Source organism: Pseudophryne corroboree, chromosome 7 (assembly GCF_028390025.1).
Source record: "Pseudophryne corroboree isolate aPseCor3 chromosome 7, aPseCor3.hap2, whole genome shotgun sequence".
Taxonomy (NCBI): Eukaryota; Metazoa; Chordata; class Amphibia; order Anura; family Myobatrachidae; genus Pseudophryne; species Pseudophryne corroboree.
Window position 1 is genome coordinate 166,582,998 of NC_086450.1, and position 20,949 is coordinate 166,603,946.

A 20,949-nucleotide genomic window follows, 5' to 3' on the forward strand; every position below is an offset into this window, starting at 1 on the left:
AGTATATTGTTCTCCTCTTCCACGCTTTACGTCTTTTGGATGTTGTCCATGCTTTACAGATTTATATTGGCCATACTACTTCTCTTTTGGTATTGATTGATGCCCCAAAGAAAGGTTAGCCAGCATCCAAGTGTTCCATCCACTATCGCTGGGCTTATCTGTCTTCAAGTAAGCCTATCCCACTTTCCGATAGGTCATGGAGAACCGGTTGAGCAGTGACCTGGCCGTCTGTACATACTTTTACCAAATTTGACTGGTTCCATTCTTTGAGTTCTGGTGATGCTAGTTTTGGGCGTAAAGTTTTATGTATGGCTTTGTCCGGCGGCGTCGCCCCCCAGCTTGTTAGGCTTGCTTTGTGAAGTCCCATAGCCAAGACTACAGTGTCCCCAAGATCGAATGTAAGAGGAAATTGTATTTGTGTACTCACCACAAAATCCCTTCCTCATAATCCATCTGGATGACCGTTGCTATCCCTCCCTGATTTGTTGTTGTTTTTCTATGTTCAGGTTGGTTCCCTGTTACATAGTTATAGTTCTTCCTCCATGCAGCTTTGTTATACCAAAGCTTTGGTTAAGTGGCGGTAGGAGGAGCTATATGGGTTGGAGGGGGTCGGAGCTTTCTTTTAACTTATTAGTGTCTATTCTCCATTGTGCGCCCACTAACCCCATAGTTAAGACTTCAATGTCCCCCAGATGGATTACGAGGTAAGGATTTTCCGGTGAGTACAATATTCCAATTTGTTTAGCCATCGAGCACAGTTGTTATGTCTACAAGGGTCTTCTTCCAGTATCAATAAGCAGCAGTTTATGTGACTTGGGAATAACTTGTTTACTTACATCTTGCATACATACACCGTACATTATGAACTTCAGCTTACAATAACAATAAACCTCTTATATGTTAGAAAGGAAATTAGATCATTCTATAATGTAAACATTTGTCTGGAACATTTATTAGCAGCTTGTCTTGAGGCTCTCCAGTTGATATTACAGCTACTAGGATCAGACCTATCTTGATTTAATCTATTTAGAGAGATGCAAAAGAAACCTTTTACCAAGGTAAAACAGGTGCTTGATACATGGTTGTAACACTAAGCAGCCGCTGAAAAATAAGGCGAGTCACTCCTGAGATAAGCTAGACAAGAACAAATGTTTAGAGAGACAGTAGTCAGTATTGAATAGCCTCAGATTCTGCAAAAGTTGCATGTTTCTAATGATTTACAAATTGCCATATGGAAAAGAGTGCTAATCCGTGTGAAATCACCAGAAACAAACCATATCAAACAAAAACACCTTGCCGTGACTTTCTGTCCCAATTTTTTTTTTAAATATTCAAGATATAAGTCACCAAGGACAGAAAAAAACGCAGAAGCACCAGTGTTACCTGTGTCCGACAAGGTAGCTGCAATCACAGCTGTATTATCATGTTCACACATATACTGCTGGCACAGTTACAATGCTTTAACTAACATTGGCACCATGTTGGCATACTGTGTACGACTTTACGCTGCCGATAATGGGCATAGGGCCTAATTCAGAGTTGATCGCAGCAGCAAATTTGTTAGCAGTTGGGCAAAACCATGGGGGTCATTCCGAGTTGATCGCTCGTTGCCGATTTTCGCAACTGAGCGATTAAGGCAAAAATGCGCATGCGCTAAGTATTTTAGCACAAAACGTAGTAGATATACTCAAGTCCGAACGAAGAATTTTCCTCGTTGAAGTGATCAGAGTGCGATTGACAGGAATTGGGTGTTTCTGGGCGGAAACTGGCCGTTTTCTGGGAGTGTGCGGAAAAACGCAGGCGTGCCAGGATAAAACGCGGGAGTGTCTGGAGAAACGGGGGAGTGTCTGGTCGAACGCAGGGCGTGTTTGTGACGTCAAACCAGGAACGAAACGGCCTGAACTGATCGCAGTGTAGGAGTAAGTATGGAGCTACTCAGAAACTGCTAAGAATTTTCTATTCGCAATTCTGCTAATCTTTCGGTCGCTATTCTGCTAAGCTAAGATACACTCCCAGGGGGCTGCGGCCTAGCGTGTGCAATGCTGCTAAAATCTGCTAGCGAGCGAACAACTCGGAATGACCCCCCATGTGCACTGCAGGCAGGGGCAAACGCAGGATTTTCCTGGGGGGGATTCTATCTATCTATTTATCTCTCTCTCTCTCTCTCTCTATATATATATATATATATATATATATATATATATATATATATATATATATATACACATATACATACATACACACACCTGCAAATATGCACAAAGTATACTTACAAACACACACATAGTATAAATGCAGTACACACACACACACACACACACACACACACACACACACAAATATAGTCACACACATAGAGTACACATACAGCAAAAAGAAACAAATAAACCAAATACAAAAAGTCTTATTTGCCAGCACCTGCAGAGTACAATCATACTAGCAAACAGTACATACACAAACGCGCACACACACACACACACACACACACACACACACACACAGCAATCATCATACTTACACAAACACATTCACTTTCTCTGTGTTCCGAGGCTGACCGCAGGACTTCAATAACAGATGGCTATCTAGCGGAGCAGTCAGTGAAGCAGAGAGCTTTACCCTGCACAGAAACAATATAACCCACCCAAATCTAACTCTCCCTGCACGTTATATCTGCCACATCTGCACTGCATATGGTTTTGCCCATTAAAGAAAGATTTTGCTGCTGCGATCAGGTCTGAATTAGGCCCAATGGCCTTTGTTGATAGCAGCAGTGGGAGGAACTACAGATTGTGGGGCATTGATTTTAGAGACTTATGTAATAGTAAGCCATTATTACCGCTAATTATAGCTGCAGTTAAAATATAATTGTGTTTTTACCACACTTTGATTAATTATTGTACTCTGTAAATCTGTTCAGTGAAGGCACAGAAAGATGTTCTCCTGCTTCCGCATTTCTATCGTGATCACATATAATTATAGTTGGTAGAACTGCTAATTAGAGATGTGCTTCCAGTGGTACAGCTTTCTTATTTATTAAGGGGCCTTGCTCCCCGCTGGATGTGCAAACAAACATTTACTTTCTGTGTAGGTTTTCTGAGGTTGTAGAGCAGAAATCTGCAGCTGGTGGAACACACGCACATTTCAAAGATTACTTTTCACAACAGCCACTAAATATTAAATAAATGTTCTCTTTAAAGCTGTGTACTAGTATAGCTGTTTCATTCCCAAAGCTCCCATCTGGTATAGTGCTTGCAATGGCTACAAGTCTACACAATTTCCAATGCCCAATATTAAAGTCACATGACCAGCCAGTTGATCAATCATGCGCATACCGCTGTAATGACAGTCCGTTTCTCCTCCCCATTTGTTCCTGTTTAATGCTTTTTAATATTATTGAGCAGGGTGAGAGCAACCTTGTGTTCACTCTTTTTCTCCTACATCACAATCCCTGTGTCTCCCTACACGTCGGAATGGAGCAACTTGTAGTTAATTAAAATGCTCACTTGGGCACAGAGTAATTCAGGAGGTTAATGTGCAAGTATGGACAGTGCTATGTTTGATAGGGGCAGTGTTATGCAAGAATGTGAATTTGGTGCAGGAAGCTGGTGTTATAGGGGAAGAAGCAGGATCCTCCTACAGCACAGAGTAGTGACTCAAGACTTTTTCAACATAACGACCATGTTCACATTTCATCAGTGTCAGCATGCTGAATGTAGACATGTGAAATATGTCAGTATGCTCACTGTCCGCATAAAGACATTCTCATATACCAAACCCATAAAATGGCATTCACATAGCTACCATTGTCATGTACCACCATGCAGATACACTTGTATATTCATAGATAGGTGATTTCCTGTCACAGGAAAATTGGCAATGTTGGGGTACCGTATTTATAGCCATGTGTGCAGCCGCACAACACTAAAAATTGGACATAGGCCATTTATTTTTTTAATCGAACCTACAACCATTGTGCATGTTGATAACGTAATATTTTTTGTATGTCTGTTATGTTGTGTTAAATTTAAAATGTAATTTTCAGCTATCGTATTCTAATGCATTGTGTGTTAAATTATTTGTAGGGTTTTTTTGTTTTGTTTTTCAAACCAGAATAGTACCGTAAATGGTTGTTCACCCCATGTTACTATGGTCATGTCATTTATAACAAACAGCCAACAAATCCTCTGATCTAAGCTCTGTTCACAATGTGAAAGCTGACTAAATATTCTGTATTTATAGAAATCTCCTTTTTGTATTGATAGGATGATGAAATCAATCAACAAAGTCAGCTTGCTGAAAAGCTGAAACAGCAAATGCTCGATCAAGAAGAGGTAAATGAGGTTGTATGTATTAGGACAGTCCCCCTATTTATGAAACGCTGGTCTCATTATCCAACTGAAGTAAAGTGATTGATTGCATGATAAAGGAACTAAGGGCCTAATTCAGACCTGATCGTAGCAGCAAATTTGTTAGCAGATGGGCAAACCCATGGGGGTCATTCTGACCCGATCGCACGCTACAGTTTATCGCAGCAGTGCGATCGGGTCAGAACTGCACATGCGCTGGCGCCGCAGTGTGCCGGCGCATGCCAGACGGCTGAAGGCCATCGCTGCGCTACGATCGCCTCTGCCTGATTGACAGGCAGAGGCGGTCGCTGGGCAGGGGGGCTGAACGGCGGCGTTTGGCCACCGTTTCGTGGGCGCGATCCGGCCAACACAGGTGTGGCCGGACCGTGTAGGGGGCGGGCCGCAGCGGCTGAGTGACGTCACACGCAGCCGCTGCAGGCCGGGGAGCGACGAGTAGCTCCCGGCCAGCACGCTAAAGCTGCGCTGGCTTGGAGCTACTCCTAAAGTGCAAAAGCATCGCCGCTGTGCAATGCTTTTGCACTTCTGCGGGGAGGGGGGGGGGGGCAGCACTGACATGCGGGGTGGGATAGCCCTGTGCTGGGCATCCCCCCGCATGTCTATGGTCATGATCGTAGCCCTGCAAAATTTTGCACTGCAGCGTGGGCAGATATAACATGTGCAGAGAGAGTTAGGTTTGGGTGGGGTGTATTCAAACTGAAATCTAAATTGCAGTGTAAAAATAAAGCAGCAAGTATTTACCCTGCACAGAAACAATATAACCCACCCAAATCTAAATCTCTCTGCAAATGTTATATCTGCCACACCTGCAGTGCACATGGGGGGTCATTCCGAGTTTATCGCTCGCTAGCAGTTTTTAGCAGCCGTGCAAACGCTATACCGCCGCCCACTGGGAGTGTATTTTAGCTTAGCAGAAGTACGAACGCATGTATCGCAGAGTGCCTGCAAAACTTTTTGTGTCGTTTCAGAGTAGCTCAAAACCTACTCAGCGCTTGCGATCACTTCAGACTATTCAGTTCCGGATTTGACGTCACACACTCGCCCAGCGTTCACTCAGCCACGCCTGCGTTTTCCTTGGCACACCTGCGTTTTTCCGAACACTCCCTGAAAACGGTCAGTTGCCACCCAGAAACACCCACTTCATGTTAATTACTCTGCGGCAACCAGTGCGACTAAAATGCATCGCTAGACCCTGTGCAAAACTGCATCGTTCGTTGTGCCCGTACGTTGCGCGTGCGCATTGCGCCGCATACGCATGCGCAGAACTGCAGTTTTTTAGCCTGATTGCTGCGCTGCGAATAAATGCAGCTAGCAATCAACTCAGAATGACCCCCATGGTTTTGCCCATCTGCTAACAGATTTGCTGCAACAATCAAGTCTGAATTAGTCCCTAAGTGATTCTCAAAATATATATAATATATACTACACAAATGTTGAAAATATGAAATTGATATTTCTTATGTTCCCACGTAGCTTTATAATATGAAAGTACCTAGCTATGTGTGACTTATATTTATTTTTTTCATGAATGCGAATGCTTTTTTATGTGCATATTCTAAAAAACACAGTGTTTATATAAAAGATTGATACTGTACTGTACATCTGCAACAGTCGTCTGTGAGTTTGTCTGGGTGGTGGTAGTGCATGCGGTTTCTCTGCTGCCATGTCTCTCATGTGTCATACTGTTTGATAACTATAGCTCCTAGCATCAACTCGCAGAGATTATGAGAAGATCCAGGAGGAGCTGACCCGGCTTCAGCTGGAGAACGACGCAGCCAAGGATGAGGTGAAAGAGGTGCTGCAGGCCCTAGAAGAGTTGGCTGTAAACTATGACCAGAAGTCTCAGGAAGTCGAGGACAAGACCAAAGCCAACGAACAGTTAACTGATGAACTAGCACAGAAAGCGGTAAGAGGACCGTTAACAAAATGTCACCTTAGTGATTTGATGGTGACAGGGCTTCAAACGTTGTTAGTTGCCTGATCATTGAATAATATAACAAGATTCCTAATGCTCAACCAGCATCCCACCTATATACAGACTATTTCTCTCTTGTCTGAGCTCATTAATATTGGTTAGAGGTTCCTACATAGCGTATGACTGTGCTGTGCTCTAAACTATTTTGATTTGAAGTTGCAAAAACACCAGTTTAAAAGCATTTATTAAATATGGGCAAAAGATGTTTCTGGAAGAAAAAGTTGTTTATTGTTCTTTTTGAACTCCTCTTGTACCTTGGTACTTATTTGCCATCAAATTCTGTGTTTCTATCTAAGGATCAAATAGGCTTGAGGTTACCAAAAGGTAAAAATGGGAAAGACTAGATGGGCCAAATAGTTCTCATCTGCCGTCGAATTCTGTGTTCTACCTTATGTTATCAGAACAGAGTATGTTCTGATACCCTGGGCCCTGCATTGTGTGAGGGGCCTGGCGAGCTGTCTAGGAGGAGAAATGTCCCTGTCCAAAGCCAGCATATTATTTTTCAGTGGTTTTTTTTTCCTGAAGGGGCATGATAACTTCTCCTTAAATGTGGTCATGCTCTTTGTCTCTCTTGGCCACAAATTTTCTCAGCAGCCCTGTGTGCAGTGGCGTAACTACCACCCCCGCAGCCACTGCGGAGGCTTGGAGGCACAGGGCTTTGGAGGCGCCGCCACTGATTCAGAGCAGATTGACATGCGGACTAGTCGTCCGCATGTTAATCTGCTAAATGTCCCTTCCAAAATGGGCGCCGCCATGGAGGAGACATGCTAGAGGTCATACTTGACCTCTAGCGTCTAGGAAGTTCCGGGACCCGCGGGAGCGCATAGTGCTGGCCGCGGCACCCTGCAGCCCTGCCACCTTGCCACCCTGGCGCGGCAGCAGCAGCGCGGGGGATCGGGCAGTGGTGCCCACGGCTCACTATAACCTGCAGCGGGAAGAGGGGATCGGGCACCATTGCTCGCAGCTCACTAAACAGCGGGGAGCGGGGTGGGCAGCATTGCCCGTGGTTCATTTTAAACAGCAGCAGCGAGAAGGGAGGATAGGGCAGCATTGCCCACAGCTCACTGTAACCTCCCGTCAGGGGGAGGGGCTGGTTGCTCGCTGGACAGGCTGCACTATACTACGCCTATTGTTGGGGCGGGGAGTGTCGACCATAACATCCAGCGCATGAAACCCCTGGCAACGAGCATGACACCCTGAGCATGAAACCCCCTGGCACCGTGCATGGAACCAAGATCATGAAACCCTTGGCAACGATTAGGTGATTTAAAAGTAATTAGAAGCCTTACTTTTGGGCTTAATGTGTAATGGGCATTGCGGTGTGTGGCATAATGTATAACGGGCGTTGTGTGTGGCATAATGTATAACGGGCATTGTGGTGTGTGTCATAATGTGTCACAGGCATAACGGTATGTGGTATACTGTATCACAGGCATGGAATGTGGTATAATGTCTCAGGGGCATTGCCGTCTGTGGCATAATTTGTAACAGGCATTGCGGTGTGTGTCATAATGTGTCACAGGCATGACGGTGTGTGGTATACTGTATCACAGGCATGGTATGTGGTATAATGTCTCGGGGGCATTGCAGTATATAGCATAATGTATAACGGGCATTGCGATGCGTGGCATAATGTGTCACAGGCATTACGGTGTGTGGCATAATACGTCAGATGAATTATGGTGTGTGGCATATTGTGTAATGGGCATTATGTTGTGTGGCATAATGTCTAAGGGCCATTGCAGTGTGTGGCATGAAGTGTAAGGGGCATTACTATAAGGAGGAAAATGACAAATAATTTAAGAGGCAAGAATCAAGATTATTATTTTCTCTGACGTCCTAGTGGATGCTGGGGACTCCGTCAGGACCATGGGGATATAGCGGCTCCGCAGGAGACAGGGCACAATAATAAAAGCTTTAGGATCAGGTGGTGTGCACTGGCTCCTCCCCCTATGACCCTCCTCCAAGCCTCAGTTAGATTTTTGTGCCCGACGAGAAGGGTGCAATCTAGGTGGCTCTCCTGAGCTGCTTAGAATAAAAGTTTATGTTAGGTTTTTTATTTTCAGTGAGTCCTGCTAGCAACAGGCTCACTGCTACGAGGGACTTAGGGGAGAGAAGAAAACTCACCTGCGTGCAGGATGGATTTGCTTCTTAGGCTACTGGACACCATTAGCTCCAGAGGGAGTCGGAACACAGGTCTCACCCTGGGGTTCGTCCCGGAGCCGTGCCGCCGACCCCCCTTACAGTTGCCGAAGTTGAAGAGGTCCAGAAACAGGCGGCAGAAGACTTTCAGTCTTCATAAGGTAGCGCACAGCACTGCAGCTGTGCGCCATTGTTGTCAGCACACTTCACCAACAGTCACCAACTGTCACTGAGGGTGCAGGGCGCTGGGGGGGGCGCTCTGGGCAGCAATGTATTATACCTTTTATGGCTAAAATACATCACATATAGCCCTTGAGGCTATATGGATGTATTTAACCCCTGCCAGATCTCACAAACTCCGGGAGAAGAGCCCGCCGAAAAGGGGGTGGGGCCTATTCTCCTCAGCACACGGCGCCATTTTCCTGCTCAGCTCTGCTGTGAGGAAGGCTCCCAGGCTCTCCCCTGCACTGCACTACAGAAACAGGGTTAAAACAGAGAGGGGGGGCACTTATTTGGCGATATGATTACATATATAAAAATGCTATAAGGGAAAACACTTGTATAAGGGGTTGTCCCTGTATAATTATAGCGTTTTTGGTGTGTGCTGGCATACTCTCCCTCTGTCTCCCCAAAGGGCTAGTGGGGTCCTGTCCTCTGTCAGAGCATTCCCTGTGTGTGTGCTGTGTGTCGGTACGTGTGTGTCGACATGTAGGAGGACGATGTTGGTGAGGAGGCGGAGCAAATTGCCTGTATTGGTGATGTCACTCTCTAGGGAGTCGACACTGGAATGGATGGCTTATTTAGGAATTACGTGATAATGTCAACACGCTGCAAGGTCGGTTGACGACATGAGACGGCCGGCAAACAAATTAGTACCTGTCCAGGCGTCTCAGACACCGTCAGGGGCTTGTAAAAACGCCCATTTACCTCAGTCGGTCGACACAGACACGGACACTGACTCCAGTGTCGACGGTGAAGAAACAAACGTATTTTCCTTTAGGGCCACACGTTTCATGTTAAGGGCAATGAAGGAGGTGTTACATATTTCTGATACTACAAGTACCACAAATAAGGGTATTATGTAGGGTGTGAATAAACTACTTGTAGTTTTTCCTGAATCAGATAAATTAAATGAAGTGTGTGATGATACGTGGGTTTCCTCCGATAGAAAATTATTGGCGGTATACCCTTTCCCGCCAGAAGTTAGGGCGAGTTGGGAAACGCACCTTAGGGGGAATAAGGCGCTCACACGCTTATAAAAACAAGTGGCGTTACCGTCTCCAGATACGGCAGCCCTCAAGGAGCCAGCTGATAGGAAGCTGAAAAATATCCTAAAAGTATATACACATATACTGGTGTTATACTACGACCAGCAATCGCCTCAGCCTGGATGTGCAGCGCTGAGGGGGCTTGGTCGGATTTCCTGACTGAAAATATTGATACCCTTGACAGGGACAAGATTTTATTGACTATAGAGCATTTTAAGGATGCATTTCTATATATGCGAGATGCGCAGAGGGATATTTGCATTCTGGCATCAAGAGTAAATGTGATGTCCATATCTGCCAGACGACAGTGGTCAGGTGATGCAGATTCCAGACGGCACATGGAAGTATTGCCGTATAAAGGGGCGGTCCATCGGACCTGGTGGCCATGGCAACAGCTGAAAAATCCACCTTTTGTTACCCCAAGTCACATCTCAGCAGAAAAGGACACAGTCTTTTCAGTCTCAGTCCTTTCGTCCCCATAAGGGCAGGCGGGCAAAAGGGCCAGTCATATCTGCCCAGGGGTAGAGGAAAGGGAAGAAGACTGCAGCAGGCAGCCCATTCCCAGGAACAGAAGCCCTCCACAGCTTCTGCCAAGTCCGCAGCATGACGCTGGGGCCGTACAAGCGGACTCAGGTGCGGTAGGGGGTCATCTCAAGAGTTTCAGCACGCAGTGGGCTCACTCACAAGTGGACTCCTGGATCCTACACGTAGTATCCCAGGTGTACATTGGAAATTCGAGACGTCTCCCCCTCACAAGTTCCTGAAGTCTGCTTTACCAACGTCTCCCTCCGACAGGGAGGCAGTATTGGGAACAATTCACAGGCTGTATTCCCAGCAGGTGATAATCAAAGTACCCCTTCTACAACAAGGGAAGGGGTATTATTCCACACTATATTGTGGTACTGAAGCCAGACGGCTAGGTGAGATCTGAAATATTTGAACACTTACATACAAGCGTTCAAATCAAGATGGAGTCACTCAGAGCAGTGATAGCGAACCAGGAAGAAGGGGACGATATGGTGTCACTGGATATCAGGGACGCTTACCTACATGTCCAAATTTGCCCTTCTTACCAAGGGTACCTCAGGTTCGTGGTACAGAACTGTCACTATCAGTTCAGACGCTGCCGTTTGGATTGTCCACGGCACCCCGGGTCTTTACCAAGGTAATGGCCGAAATGATGATTCTTCTTAAAAGAAATATGGACGCTTTCCTGATAAGGGCAAGGTCCAGAGAACAGTTGGAGGTCGGAGTAGCACTATCTTAAGTAGTTCTACGACAGCACGAGTGGATTCTAAATATTCCAAAATCGCAGTTTTTTCCGACGACACGTCTACTGTTCCTAGGGATGATTCTGGACACAGTCCAGAAAAGGATGTTTTCTCCCGGAGAAGAAAGCCAGGGAGTTATCCGAGCTAGTCAGGAACCTCCTAAAACCAGGAAAAGTATCAGTGCATCATTGCACAAGGATCCTGTGAAAAATGGTGGTTTCTTACAAAGCGATCCCATTCGGTAGATTTCACGCAAGAACCTTTACGTGGGATCTGCTGGAAAAATGGTCCGGATCGCATCTTCAGATGCATCAGCGGATAACCCTGTCTCCAAGGACAAGGGTGTTTCTTCTGCGGTGGCTGCAGAGTGCTCATCTATGAAAGGGCCGCAGATTCGGCATTCAGGACTGGGTCCTGGTGACCACGGATGCCAGCCTGAGTGGCTGGGGAGCAGTCACACAAGGAAAAAATTTCCAGAGAGTGTGATCGAGTCTGGAGACTTCTCTCCACATAAATATACTGGAGCTAAGGGCAATTTACAATGCTCTAAGCTTAGCAAGACCTCTGCTTCAAGGTCAGCCGGTATTGATCCAGTGGGACAACATCACGGCAGTCGCCCACGTAAACAGACAGGGCGGCACAAGAAGCAGGAGGGAAATGGCAGAAACTGCAAGGATTCTTCGCTGGGCGAAAAATCATGTGATAACACTCTCAGCAGTGTTCATTCCGGGAGTGGAAAACTGGGAAGCAGACTTCCTCAGCAGGCATGACCTCCACCCGGGAGAGTGGGGACTTCATCGGGAAGTCTTCCACATGATTGTAAACCGTTGTGAAAAACCAAAGGTGGACATGATGGCGTCCCGCCTGAACAAAAAACTAGATATTGCGCCAGGTCAAGGGACCCTCAGGCAATAGCGGTGGACGCTCTGGTAACACTGTGGATGTACCAGTCAGAGTATGTGTTCCCTCCTATGCCTCTCATACAAAAAGTACTGAGAATCATAAGAGGGAGATGAGTAAGAATGATACTCGTGGTTCCGGATTGGCCAAGAAGGACTTGGTACCCGAAACTTCAAGAGATGTTCACGGAAGACCCGTGGCCTCTACCTTTAAGAAAGGACCTGCTCCAGCAGGGGCCTTGTCTGTTCCAAGACTTACCGCGGCCGCGTTTGACGGCATGGCGGTTGAACGCCGGATCCTGAAAGGGCATTCCAGATGAAGTCATCCCTACCCTGGTCGAAGACAGGAAGGATGTAACCGCAAAACATTTTCACCGCATTTGGCGAAGATATGTTGCGTGGTGTGAGGCCAAGAAGGCCCCTACAGAGGAATTCCAACTGGGTCGTTTCCTACATTTCCTGAAAACAGGACTGTCTATGGGCCTAAAATTAGGGTCCATTAAGGTTCAAATTTCGGCCCTGTCGAATTTCTTCCAGAAAGAACTGGCTTTAGTGCCTGACGTTCAGATGTTTGTAAAAGGGGTACTGCATATACAGCCTCCTTTTTGTGCCCCAGTGGCACCTTGGGATCTCAAAGTTGTTTTGAGTTTCCTAAAGTCACATTGGTTTGAACCACTCACCACTGTGGACTTAAAATATCTCACATGGAAGGTGACGATGCTATTAGCCCTGGCTTCAGCCAGGCGTGTGTCAGAATTGGCGGCTTTATCATATATAAAGCCCTTACTTAATTTTTCATTCTGACAGGGCAGAATTGAGGACTCGTCCTCAATTTCTCCTTAAGGTGTTTTCTGTTTTTCACATGAACCAACCTATTGTGGTACCTGCGGGTACTAGGGACTTGGAGGACTCCAAGTTACTTGACGTTGTCAGGGCCCTGAAAAATATGTTTCCAGGAAGGCTGGAGTCAGAAAATCTGACTCGCTGTTTAGCCTGTATGCACCCAACAAGATGGGTGCTCCTGCTTCTAAGCAGACGATTGCTCGCTGGATTTGTAATACAATTCAGTTTACACATTCTGTGGCAGGCCTGCCAAAGCCAAAATCGGTAAAAGCCCATTCCAAAAGGAAGGGGGCTCATCTTGGGCGACTGCCCGAGGGGTCTCGGCTTTACAACTTTGCCGAGCAGTTACTTGGTCAGGGGAAAACACGTTTGCTAAATTCTACAAATGTGATACCCTGGCTGAGGAGGACATGGAGTTCTCTCATTCGGTGCTGCAGGGTCATCCGCACTCTCCCGCCCGTTTGGGAGCTTTGGTATAATCCCCATGGTCCTGACGGAGTCCCCAGCATCCACTAGGACGTCAGAGAAAATAAGATTTTACTTACCGATAAATCTATTTCTCGTAGTCCGTAGTGGATGCTGGGCGCCCATCCCAAGTGCGGATTGTCTGCAATACTTGTACATAGTTATTGTTACAAAAATCGGGTTATTCTTGTTGTGAGCCATCTTTTCAGAGGCTCCTTCGTTGTTATCATACTGTTAACTGGGTTCAGATCACAGGTTGTACGGTGTGATTGGTGTGGCTGGTATGAGTCTTACCCGGGATTCAATATCCTTCCTTATTATGCACGCTCGTCCGGGCACAGTATCCTAACTGAGGCTTGGAGGAGGGTCATAGGGGGAGGAGCCAGTGCACACCACCTGATCCTAAAGCTTTTATTATTGTGCCCTGTCTCCTGCGGAGCCGCTATATCCCCATGGTCCTGACGGAGTCCCCAGCATCCACTACGGACTACGAGAAATAGATTTATCGGTAAGTAAAATCTTATTTTTTCCTGTGGTCGCCAATGTCTCGGTGTGCAGGTTGCAAAACTGGGGTATAAGGTAGTCTTTTCCTGCAATGCCACGCCGCTTTCAGCGAGCCACGCCCATTTTAACAAGGACATGCCCCTTTTGACGCGCACGAGTTCATCACTTTACTAGTGGAAATTTTTTGGCTTGGGGAAGAAAAATTTCTAGTTACGCCACTGTGTGTGTGTGTGTGTGTGTGTGTGTGTGTGTGTGTGTGTGTGTGTTCGTGTGTGTACATACTGCATATAGATAGATATTTTATTATTATTCTATACCTCAAATAAGTGCTTATACAGCCACTGCTGTATATCAATACTAGTAACAATGCCAAACATAAATGTCTGTCATGGATGATCCCTCTCTCACAAAACACCATTTGTCAGTAGTGTTGAATAAATCTGTAAAATAAAGAAATACTCGAGTCCCCATGATGCAATATCTTCTGATATCTACTATGTGCGCCATACAATAAAGTGCTTTGATTGACATAGCTTCGTACCACAGGAGCAAAAGCAGGATTTCTGGAGGGGGGCTTTCAAATGTTTGATTTTAGAGCGATTGCTGCAAGCCCATGAAGGATGCATAATTAGCATGTAACAAGCTATAGTCTGCCCCAAACAAAGGGGGTCATTCCGACCTGATCGCACACTGCCGTTTTTCGCAGCGCAGCGAACAGGTCACTACTGCGCATGCGTATGCACCGCAATGCGCAGGCGCGTCATATGGGTACAAAGCGGATTGCTGCTGGACAATGGATTTAACGAAGAATCCATTCGCACAGCCGATCGCAAGGAGAATGACACGAAGAAGGCGTTTATGGGTGTCAACTGACCGTTTTCTGGGAGTGTTTGGAAAAACGCAGGCGTGTCCAAGCGTTTGCAGGGCGGGTGTCTGGCGTCAATTTCAGGACCAGACAAGCTGAAGTGATCGCAAGGGCTGAGTAAATTTAGACCTACTCAGAAACTGCACAAAATGTTTTTGCTGAGATCTGCTGCACAGGCGTTCGCACACTTGCAAAGCGAAAATACACTCCCCTGTGGGCGGTGACTATGTGTTTGCACGGCTGCTAAGAACAGCTAGTGAGCGATCAACTCGGAATGACCCCCAAAGTGCAGATTTAATAGGACAATCTGCTGCCACTGGACATGTGCAGCAGATCCATTCTGCCCTTCATAATGCACGTAGTGGCCACTGGCCAGGCTGTGGGGAAGGGGGGGTTTACGAGGAACTGTTCTTCAAGCTGAGCAGAAATCCTCAAATATCCTCCAAAAGTGTGATACTGCCTTGACACAATTTTTATTATAAAAGAAAGGTAAAAAACTCGCAATGAGAACACTTAAAATAAGTAAAATAACTTACCTGGCGCAGACACCTAGCACCCATCAACATTCACAGTCCACAACCTAGCCGTTTTCTAATATTCAGTGTAATAGAACTAAACTGGCATCCAATAAATGAGTTTATTATCTGCTTTACAACAGTACCTGATTAATATTTGTAGTAATACTTTTTATTTCTTTATTCTACAGACGACTCTAATTGCCACCCAACGCGAGCTTCACCAGTTAAAAGAACTTAGCAGCCACCAGAAGAAGAGAACCACTGAGATACTGAACTTGTTGTTGAAGGACCTAGGCGAGATTGGTGGCATAATTGGCACAAATGACGTGAAAACGGTAACATTTTCCTCTGTTTAATTCTAATTTTGTTTACACAACACGAAAATAAAGTTGACATGGGGAGTGCATAAAACATGGTGTGCCCCATCATAATCATACAGCCAAGCACCACAAAAGTTTATATGTAAATAATGATTCTGTTGTGTCTGAGAACTACATCTCCCTAGAACATTCTCCATAGATGTATGAGATGTACCCAGAAATCCTGTACCCAGCAATATGAATATTTGGCAATTGGCAAAACAGCAACTATCCTACTAACCGACATCCTTTTCAGTGGACACAATATCAATCTTGTTCAGAAAAATATTATTATCTGTTGTTATTTATATAGTGCACACAGAGAATGTTTCAGCCATTCACATGAGGCCCTTCCCCAGTGGAGCTTACAATCTATATTTCCTATTACATAAACACACTTATACACTAGGGTACATTTTTTTTCTATCAGAAACCAGTTTATCTACCAGTATGTTTTTTGAGTGTGGGAGGAAACCGGAACACCCAGAGAAAACCTACTGTGCATGAACACTGGGAGAACATACAAAACCATGTAGCATTTTCTTATTTGTACCTTTCTTCTTTCTTTACTGTTGATCCCCTAGGCCTAGATTCTACAGAAGGTCTGTCTTGTGTAGGTCCAGGCAGTATAATTTGTCCCAGACTGGTTCCTAGTGTACAGATCCATGTTCCACCTTAGCCAGATCTCCCATTTCTGGTCCCCTTTTTCCATCACAGCATACACAAGTTGCCTGTAACCGCATGGTTCATGATGCTGAAGTCTAGGCCTCACCAATGAAGTGATGATACAGTGTTGCAGGTTCAGACTTCTGATTCCTCACATGTTTATAGCAGAGAATAGAAGTCAAATGGGATCCCACAGACCTGCCTGTTTACTTCTCTCCAACCAGCAGCTGCTTAAGGTAGAAGTGTTTTCTCAGCACCATTTGGTGCCATTTCTGGATATTGGTTTTGCTTCAGGGCGTCGGCCATGTTTATCTACCCTTTTCTTTCTCTTATTTCACCTTGGAAGCAACAAGCTTGCCTCTTTGTTAAATTCCTTTGCGGCTCACCTAGAATGTAGTAAAGTATATTGGTTTTTCGTTATGTTGCTTTAGCTAGATACTGTATGTCTGACCGTGCAGTTCTTTCTACTCAACTTCCTTACCTTATGATTTGTGAGAGTAAAGCTGGGTACACACTTGTCCAATCTGTATTCAGTCTGACTCCAGACCAACCAGTGGGTCCAACATTGGACAGGTTGTACCCTCACCTGACCAGTTTCATCCAATCCTGGTTGGGTCAAAAGGCTTTTAAGCATTCTTAAAAATCTGGAAACCTGACCGCCGACCAATATTGAAGTGTGTATGGTTCTGAGACCATAGCTGGTGACAAAATGTCCGGACTCTGCAGCTCAGCACACCGTTCGCCATAAGGTTACCAGCTGCTGCAGCCGTGCAGCAGGGTGCTGCAGAGGTCCCGGGGTGTGACGGCAGGCCCGGATTTGGAGGGATCCCGGCATTATCCAACAATGCGGTGGGACCCGTTGGAGGTTGCGGCCATGGTGGCGGTCCTGGATCCTGGAGGAACCAATCCCCATCAGCCATTAGTGCAGAGTTCTTCAGCATCTGTGGGTTCAGGGGTGGTAAGTTTTCGCTGCTGCCCTATGTGCACAATGGAGCAGAGAAGAGCTCATGAAGATTGAAGCAGAAAGAATACGCTGGAAGTTCAAGAGGTGGGGCAGTACAAAAGAGCTTAATCTATTCCACAACATCCACAAATTGACATTGCGCTCAGGGATGCAGAACCTAATAGGTCTGGACTGTCAGTTAGCCATGGGATAAACCCTAATTGGATATGCCCCTGTAGTCTACAGGACATCCACTTGGTCTTTTCTGTATACATCCCCCTCCTCGGTTTTCACAAGGTGGCTGTTGCTGCCCCAATGGAGGTTACCGTGGACACAAACCAGCCCACACAAGAATGATTTTTTTTCTCTTTTTTTTAATTTTTATTCTTCTTCTTACTTTATTATTATTATTATTATTATTATTATTATTATCCTGTTAAACTGGATACACACTATAAGATTCTGTCCAAGCTTTCTGGTCCAAGCTTTCTGGTTGGAATGAAAATCTGGCAACGTATGGGAGCAAATGACAATTGACTGTTTGCTCCCAAATACTGGAAAACAGACAAAAATGATTATTCAGACAATTTGGTTAACCGTTTTTGTCCGTTTTCTGGCTTTTGGGAGCAGATGGTGGATTGTCATTTGCTCCCAGAAATTACCCGATTTTCATTCCAACCAGCCAGATTGGACAGATAATCTTATAGTGTGTATCCAGCTTTATTATTTTTTACTCTTGTCTGATTGCTGGACTAGTGGTAAACTGAGATGGCGCAGGAAGTTATAGGGGAGAGCAGTCAGTTTTCTTCTAGTCCTTTGCCACCCAGCTGTGGAATATATCCACTGTCTGCCTCCTGCGGCCTCTAAGTACAATAAGCTTACTCCTGCTTTATAGCAGTTAGATCATGTCAGCCTCTCTTATGTCTGCAGTTGGCTGACGTAAATGGCGTCATTGAGGAAGAGTTTACTATGGCACGTCTGTACATCAGCAAGATGAAATCCGAGATCAAGTCGTTGTTAAATCGAAGCAAGCAACTGGAGACAGCACAGATTGAGGCAAACCGCAAGATAAACGCCAGCGAGAAGGAGCTTGCAGCGTGCCAATTGCTGAGCTCACAGGTAGGAATTGGAGGTGGGGGTCACATTTCAGGATCATTATGGGTAAGTGTATCATTCCAAAACACCTGTGGATCATATGAACATTCCAAATACTGACACTGTATAAGATGCAGTCATTTACATTCTATGGGCAGTATTCATTAGCTGTCGGGTCCTTTCCGACGGAAAGGACCCAAAAGCACTCTATTCAATGCCGGGCCACACCCGACAGGTTTGGCCCAGTGCCGACAGTGTCATTCCGACTTTTATAAAACCTGTTGGGTTTGGCCGTGCTTCTGACAGTACACGCGGCTCGCCGCCGATCCGCGTGTATTCCTGACAGTCTTCCGACAAGTCGGATTTCCCGAAATGTCCTGAAGCTATTGACATTTTTGGAGGTATTAGTTTTAAAGCAATGTGGTAAATGTAAAAGCCTGTGAGATGCTGGCAGACACAAGTGTTTGGCGTTTTATACCATAGATTTAAAGCGCTAATATTTAAAAACAAAAGAAAACTGGTTTTGCCTTTTAAAATATTGCTGCTTTACATCTACTGGCTAAATCGCTGATCTCTTGTGGCTGCTTGCATATCAATGCTTTTTGCATACACCCCATTGTTTTATGAAGGTGAATGGTTTGGACATACAGTTTCCTCATTCTGTGTGCTGCCTGTCAGTTGTAAATTCCTGGAATGGGGAATAAAACATTTATTTTGTAACAGTGGCTCTAGCTTTCTCGGAATGTAATATGTAATATATGATGAAAGTATTGGTGGCTTTTTAGCTTTGTACACACTGTGTGACTCTAGCACTCCCAAGGGCTGTCAACGGTACTACAGCCCTTGGACCAAAATAAATTCCAAAAAGGTTGTGTTGTGCTCAATAATTTTGTGTATTTAAAAAAAAACAAAAAACATGTAGCCCTGTTATCATATACAGTGCAAATGTGCTGTTATAGAACCAAATACAGTCTGGAGGCCTTGGTGAAGGTGCAATAGTCATTAGAATATGATGCGTTGAATCAATGAAATATTCTTGTTTCAAACCCATGATGATGTTTCTGTTTTGTTTTTTAAAGTGGGCCTCCTATGAAATATGACATTTGCTGCATCTCCAACAGCCCTCTCCCAGTCCCCCTACCCTAGTACACAGCTGCAGCTGCACATTTTTGTATCCTGTATGACAATGAAAATGGTGCCTCCTTTTTCTATTATTTCTGTAGAAGGATAGAATTGTCAGATGGAGTGGTCATGTTCAAACCATAGAGGTAGAGGGTGCCACATACTTTATAGCACCTTACAAATGCTAGATCACCCTGCACCCACCCCCCCCTCTCTTCCCCTTGGTTTCTAACCAGTGCCTCCTCTGTAAAAATCCCAAATTACCATATTAAGTTTCTACTCATTAATATAAAGCTTTTTTAAAAACATTTTTTTTTTGCTTTGGCAGCATGAAGCAAAGATCAAATCTCTGACAGGTTACATGCAGAACATTGAGCAGAGGCGCAGACAGCTGGAGGAGACCCAGGATTCTCTGAATGAGGAACTGGCAAAGCTCCATGCACAAGGTAATCTGCCTCTAAAATAATGACTTATTAACATGGCTGTGAAGATTGCTATACCTTCCTGAAGTGCAAATCATCTGTGCTCAAGATGCACAGATGCATTTAATTTATTTTCAGTAATGTCAGTCTTTTCATTGATGGGAAACCTGATACACTTCAGGGACTACATGTATGGGAAGCACATTGGGTCTGATTCAGATGTGGTTGGAGGGTGCAAGAAGCAGCAGCGATGCATACATTTGGGGATATAAGTAGATGCCTCCGGCATGCATTTCTGATCCAGTGCTGTGTAACTAGGATGCAGCATTGGATCACCTGCGACACCATCAGCCAGCTGCGTGACCCGTGGGGTCATGCAAGCCAGCAGCCGCAGCTCCTACCAAGAGGCCAGGAAATCTCCATCTTCCGATAGAAATCCTGTCCTCAGCACTCCGCCAAAACAGAGGCAACACACCATGGTTTTGGAAAACGGAGGCCATCACCGCACCAAAACTGCTGTGGACTTTCAATCTCTTGACGTCTGCAGCTGTAGTACATCTGACGACCCAAGACCCATACTGCTTATGCGCAGTATGGGTCCTGCACATGTGCAAAGAATCGGCCATTGGTACTTTGCGCATATTGCAGCATATTATTTGAGATCTGAATCAGGCCCCTTACCATTAATCTCATTGATAAGCAGCACCAGAGGTGTAGCGTGCAGCCATGGTGGAAGCATTGTTCCTGTATGACTGAGGTGTTACCTAGTCATCAGAAGGATCTTTATTTCAGATGATTGTGGATCTGAGCTGGGTATGCAGCAGGGCTCCATGTAACAATACCCACTGCCCATTTGTCATGCATGGGCTGGTGTGAAATTAAATCCTAGTGAATTTGATCATTGTTATTTATCATTGATGTCTATCTTTTGTAATTCGTTTTCACAAGTAACTATCTTTTAGGCCAGAACTGTAGCAAATGATTACTGCACAAATGCAAAAAATGGGAGGAAGAGAACCTCTGCTAAGTATTGTGGAAAGAACACAGTGTAATTGTTCACATTACATTCACAGAAAAAATGCATGAAGTCTCCTTTAAGGATAAGGAGAAGGAACACCTGACCCGACTCCAGGATGCAGAGGAGATGAAGGTAACATCACTTACGCCTTGTGTTACCAGCAATCCATCGCAAATCACAGAGAAAATAGACTCTCATAGAATGGTGAAG

The 20,949-nt window shown here is 45.3% G+C and overlaps 1 protein-coding gene across 1 annotated transcript in view; it reads left to right on the plus strand.

Annotated features, from left to right (window-relative positions):
• Window positions 1–20,949, plus strand: part of KIF5C (kinesin family member 5C) — a 135,898-nt gene that overhangs the window by 74,848 nt on the left and 40,101 nt on the right. The window contains exons 13-18 of the mRNA XM_063933751.1: window positions 4,263–4,331; window positions 6,064–6,270; window positions 15,303–15,449; window positions 18,013–18,201; window positions 19,628–19,745; window positions 20,795–20,871. Of these exons, the coding sequence (XP_063789821.1) occupies window positions 4,263–4,331; window positions 6,064–6,270; window positions 15,303–15,449; window positions 18,013–18,201; window positions 19,628–19,745; window positions 20,795–20,871 (807 nt within the window). The remainder of the gene's footprint in view (window positions 1–4,262; window positions 4,332–6,063; window positions 6,271–15,302; window positions 15,450–18,012; window positions 18,202–19,627; window positions 19,746–20,794; window positions 20,872–20,949) is intronic.